At 47.1% G+C, this 5,905-nt stretch overlaps 1 protein-coding gene across 1 annotated transcript; it reads right to left on the bottom strand.

The window, feature by feature from the left end:
• Positions 1 to 2,983: 2,983 nt before the first annotated feature.
• On the bottom strand, positions 2,984 to 4,888 carry LOC142559301 (uncharacterized). The gene has a single exon (XM_075670916.1). The coding sequence runs from the start codon at positions 4,886 to 4,888 to the stop codon at positions 2,984 to 2,986; it is 1,905 nt and encodes a 634-aa protein (XP_075527031.1).
• Positions 4,889 to 5,905: the final 1,017 nt, after the last annotated feature.

Here is a 5,905-nt window from a genome sequence, read left to right as displayed (position 1 = left end):
CTATGCCGTTCTCATAAACAGAAATCCTCGGCCGCTTATAACGAAAAGTCTATAGTGCGAAGCATTATTTAGAAGCATTATTACGCCACAGTCATTTATGCTCTAGTGCTGGCCCCGAAAATTTACAGAAAATTAGTACAACAGAAGGTACCCCTAGGGGTCCCACCGCAGAAGAGGTGGCTGTGATCACCGGTGTTGCCGGCTTGCTTGGCGGTTTAGAATGTCTCAGAAGGCCATAGGTCTGGTCCTACCAAGGCCGACACGACGAGGATTCTGGCCGGCCGACTGCCCGCGACAGCTGCATTGTGCCGACGGCAGTGTCGGTGGGAGCGGAGTCGTCGGCAGAGATGCCGAACGATTTTTGATGTCAAACTACGACGACACAAGGGCCCGACTCGCCGAAGCGCCTGGAGTGAAATTCTCGCCGCTGAAATCTAAGAGTGATGCTCGCTTTTCATTTTTGCTCATTCTCAAAAAAAGTCATTTTGCATATTCGCAGCAACCAATATCGTTAGGGGGAAACTTTCCAATTTTTAATACCGATTTATTGGAGGGGTGCATTTCTTCACAGTGACGCGTACGGCCACAGTTGGTTGTTCAAGTACAGTTTAAACTACATCGCGCCGGCATGAAATAATGACGAGATATTGCAAAACAGGCAGATTTGTCTATATGAGGAACATCGCATCACAGTAATTGAGACGACCTGATCTGAACATCCGGCGCCTCAAGGACTTTCTTAGAAACAGTGACATAAGACGGCGAACTGCTACTGAAAATATCTCTTAACTTTTTGCGTTATAAACCATTCGCGCGGTGTGCTCGGTGGTGCGTTGTTAAAGGAAAGTTCCCGCACATAAAAAGCGCGTAGCTATTTCTCGACACCGTCGATGCCTGGTGTACGCTCGCATAACTAGGCAAGGCGTGCCGCTGCATTATGGAGGCCGTGCCTTCTTGCTCGTTTGACATAAGAGTCAAACAAATGTGCCAGCCTAATGTCTCGGCCTCCGTACTGAAGGTCGAGAGCAATACATCCAGAGATGCCACTGTGAGTAGTCGCGTTTCGTTGATAAAAGCGCCGGCGAGTGCGACAGGCAAGCTTCACCCATGTTGGCACTGCGCCGTGTCACCCCTTCGCGCTTGTTGTGTGTGCATCACCTAATAATTCCAGATCACTAGGACCCGAATTGAACTACGATTGCACTTTCATTCGCCCTGCCTGCTTATCTTCTAGCTCAGTCACTAGTAAGTGCACAAACTCGTCGGCTGAGCTATGCCAATAACGTCCTCTGAACGAGATCCATACCGACTGAAAATGAATTTGCATGGCCGGAAATACTGCAGTTCACCTTCCGAAGCACCATTAAGACGCAAAACACAGGTGCTGAGGCAACCGCGCGATTTCATCGCGATATTCGCTCTCAGCGGCTCATCTCACGGAGGTTGGAAGATTTTTGTCGTCCGTCCCTCTGTAGCCGGAACGGTACTAGGGCATATAGCAGGTCTTCGGCATCATTACTGAAGCTCCTGATGATCGTTCGTGCTTCTCCGCACACAGTGAAAGGCACAAAGGTCATTTCAAGCCGCTACTAAAACCGCACCAATAAACTGGTCAGCTTATACGCCACTCGCCGCGTGCCCCTTCAGAACCAGTGGCGCCGTCGCGTGGTGACTGCTGGCAGTCTGCGAAGATCTCCCACAGTGTGACGAACGTTCGTGACCAGTAAAAATGCATTAAATGAATTTGGTTACGTCCATAGAACTTCTCACCTATTCAGTGCTCATTCTGAATTTTCATGTTAGCTGATTTTGAAACTTTTGTAAACATATATTTAAATACTTTGACTTGCATAATTATAAGACTATGGACCAGTCACTAAGAACAAAAACGGCATGAAACTTTGTTGATCGCACAGCATACTTGTGCATATGTGATGGAAATCGCCCTACACCATGGACTGTTTTGGATATTAAGAGTGCTTTGTAACAACATCAAAAAAGATCCAGGACTTTAATTTGGAATAAAACACCTTTACAGAGCTAAGGATTTTGAAAGAAAGCTATCGTAAAGCTGTGTGGCCCACCGCATGAAAAATACATTGAAAAATTTTAATATAGTGGTGTCCTAATAAACAAATGCAGCGTGTTGCATTAGATTTAATAACCAGTCTCTCTCCTGTTTACATATTGCCTCAATATTTTGTATCTGTCACAATGTGGAATTTCAAGGTGTCTTCGTCGAACCGAGTCTACGAGACCCAAATCCTCGTTAGCTAACGATACCACAGCTCAAACTTCAAGAAAGGAATTACTTAAACTTGCAAAAAATGAAGCAGTCACGTTGCGAGGCACTGCACTCGATGGGAAAGCTCGTTTTTGTAGACAAAATTACAGAAAGTCTGTCAGTGTTTTGCGATTTGCACTGAGCGTTGTACACTGTTGGAATAAAAATCTACATCATCTCAAGCCTCCATGACATGCACATCTCAGACACAATTACTCCTATATTTAGTAACTAAAGTTCATGGTAATAGCCCATACAACATTTAATTTAACGGCTGTTACACTGAAAATTCAATTAATAAACTTGCTTGAAATGAACCGGACCTAATACAGCGTTTGACATGGCTTGCGCCTTGGTTGCAATGTTAATTAACAGAAATCTACACGAAAACCGCCTGCACAAAAGATAATATGGGCTTATGAAACTGCCGACAATGAAACAGCAGTATCGGTATACAATCACAAATACTACTACAAAATTTGAACAGCATTAACTCGTTAGAGGGCTCGTAACACTTGTTTTCTATCTAAGCGTCAATTACCATATTTGCATTGTGCGTTGCTGGAAAACAATAAGCAACAAAAATTAATCAGTGTCACAGAGCGGCAAGTAAAACATACAGAACTGGTACGTCCGCGTAGTTTCTCAAAACAAAAGCTTGAAAAGCTCGAAAACTGGAGTTCAAGTATTCTGAATTCATTACAACACACAATATTGTTCTGTCTGCTCTGCTGAGGTGTGCTTGCAATCAAACACCTTCGAAAACTCTTTCATGTTTAGCAGAGGGAGGAAGAAGGAGTTTGCAGAGTCCAGGCGCTGGCGCTCATTTCCAAGGCTACACGACAGAAGGCAGAAGCGTCTGAAGAACGTTTCCTGTGCTGACTGCCACCAGCTGTTACGAGCCTTGGCCGCTACGCTATGCTCGTACGTTTTCATGAGAGCTCCGTAAGCGCTCCGAGCACTATGGGACCAGACGTATAACTCTGGATGATCGTTGTCGCGTGCATAATGAAGGCTCACATTGAGAGCTGAAGACGCCCGTGCGAGCAGGCATTGGTCGTATCGGTGAAATGAAGCTTTTTCAAACTGCGCCCACGGTCCCGGAGTATTGGGGGGCAGCGCTGCCTGCAAAAGAGCTCCAGCCAGCAACACCCCGAGAGTGCCCATGTTGAATTCGGGTTGAACAGTGTCAACATATACTATGGGTTCCCGTCGCATGAAGGCCGGAATGATGAGAGTGTTCGACAGGTTGTCGTAAAGCACATCGCTGCTCAGGAATAAAGCGTCGTCGATGTTGGCTTGGTGAGCGACCGGAGGGTCTTCGAGGATGCTCTGCTGCTGCCGCTTCTTCAGTCGAATAAAGAGGCTAGGGAACTTGCTGACTGTAGACGTCCCCGTAAGATCGTACTTGAATTGCTTCCCGTTAAGTGGTCGTGCGGTTCGAAACTGGTGTATGCTGACCTCACGAAGCCTCCTTCGCGCCTCTTCTCTTCTGACCTCGCTCATCCATGCGAACGCACTGCCATCTGAGACAACTTGCCGAACCTGCCTGAAAACGCGATGTACGACAACGTCAGTGCTTTGTCTCGGGAACAGCACGTTCAAAATGGCACTCGTAGCCGTCCGCATCACAAGTCGAGTCGTCTGGAGGCAGGACGCCACGATCAGCTCTGAGTTACTTGTGTTCAGCCGGCGCAGATAATCAAAACGTAGCGCGTCGAGCAACACCTGCACGTAGAGGTAGACCACGCCGTAGTCGACGATGCCCCTGAAGAAGCTCATCAGCTCTCGGATGATCTCGACGTTGTCTACAAATAAAGTGGACCAGTTATCGAGTTTTTGAGCCTCAGGAAGGTGGGTGTTCAGAATGTTCAACCATTCCTCACGATGAAGGGCGGTGCTCAAGTTCTGCAAGACGGTTGTACGCTGACGCTGCTCGTGACGTTCCCGACTGGTGTAGTTCTGCAAGTGCTGTTCAATTTCAAGAACATAGGTGAGGTTGAACTCACGGCCATGGATTGTGGAGGCCTCGTTGAGCACTTCCTCCAAATACTCCTGTAGGGGCAACACTCGCTCGGCGCCCAACTTCTGCGAAAGCGTCTGGCCACGCAAGATTCGCAGGAAAACTCCATCTGGGAACCTGCGGAGCTGAATGTCGAGAAACGTCGTGATGCCACGGGCCAGAGACAGTTCGACGATATGGCGCACAACACTCGTGAACGAGGAACGATTCAAAATTTCTTCGCCGTATTTCCGAAAGGGCAGCAGCACTTCCCTCAGAGACACGTTGGGCGCGCTCAAAAAACGCTCACACGATCTGTAGAATTTCGCCGCGTAAAAGAAGTCGGCCGAGACTGGTGTTGCTCTCTCTTCGCTACTCAGGCTGTCGTTCACGTATCGTAAGAACAAGGTGACACGGCTGTTTAGGAAGTTGATGGGGCCGTCGTCGACAAGCCTTCTTTGCTTCTCCTCCCACCGGCGACAGACGTGATCGTAAAAATTCTCGCACGGCTCCACGCTGTAATCGATCAACCTTTCCAGGTCGTAAACGGCTTGCCTGCAAGTGGTGGTGTTGCACTGTCCGCGACGTGGGCTGTACATCATGCTCCGAGCGATGAAAAATAGGATTCCCGCGCCGATGATTCCACTCGTCAGAACCAGCGTAATCGACAACAAGAGGAGTCTGGTGTGGCTGACAAGTGCTTCGGGTGTTGGCGAAAGTTCCCAAATTGTGGCGGTGCCAACTGCGAAGCAAGAGAATGCAGTCTAAATGAACATCTTTGGAATATTTTTCCATAAGAAATGAACGGTTTGCTGTTACATTCATACAAAAAACACTCCTGCAAGAACTAATTTGCCAGCTGCCCTGAAGCCAGAGAGCGTTTACGTAATAATTTAATCAAAGAAGGCGCGATCTACTGTGGAACCAAATGGTCATCATTACGGACAAAGAGGCGGGGCACTCTGCAATCAAACTAACTTCATCGAATTTATAGGGCGTGTGACAAGAAGTTGGTTGGACTCCTTGATCATCATTTAGGAAGGGCTTGCCTCTTTCGAGAAGAGTTATTAATGATAAAGATAATTACTGTCTTTTACTGGATGCCTCTTACGGGGCCCTTACTAAGGTTTATTAGGCACCAGCACAGTTGTTTTAGTCGTATTGCATTCCAATAAATAAGTTTGATGCTAAACGCCTGCCGCTGAAATAAAAAAAATCCATGCGCTGGCGCAATTAGTAGAATTTCAAGCCAACTGCATGAAAATATTGGCGAATGTCTTAGAAGTGCTTCAGAAGGAACTTCAAATACACTGTAAAACATAAACTTAATAGAACAAAACTCCATAGCTCACTGGTTGGGTAGGCCCCTGTTTTTTCTAACAAACTCTAGGCAATTGCTACTAGAGAATTTGAATAAATTCGACCTGTACGGCATACTGGCAACACTGACGGATGATCAAATGATTTCCTGCCCTTGCAACAGTTCCAATAGAGTAACGGAGGATGGTCGGAGAAGGCATGCTTTTGTGTACTCCAAGCACCGAGGTTGCTGGCAAGAGCTAAACATGCGTCGTCGGTGCCACGTGTCCAATGTTTTAACGCTATAGCGCTAAGGGCCC

Source organism: Dermacentor variabilis, chromosome 10, assembly GCF_050947875.1.
Source record: "Dermacentor variabilis isolate Ectoservices chromosome 10, ASM5094787v1, whole genome shotgun sequence".
NCBI classification, from domain to species: domain Eukaryota; kingdom Metazoa; phylum Arthropoda; class Arachnida; order Ixodida; family Ixodidae; genus Dermacentor; species Dermacentor variabilis.
This window is presented reverse-complemented; position numbering and strand designations above follow the sequence as displayed.

Excerpts from the sequence above, each read along its gene's own strand:
- LOC142559301 (XM_075670916.1), bottom strand. The coding sequence starts at position 4,888 with ATGATGTACAGCCCACGTCGCGGACAGTGCAACACCACCACTTGCAGG.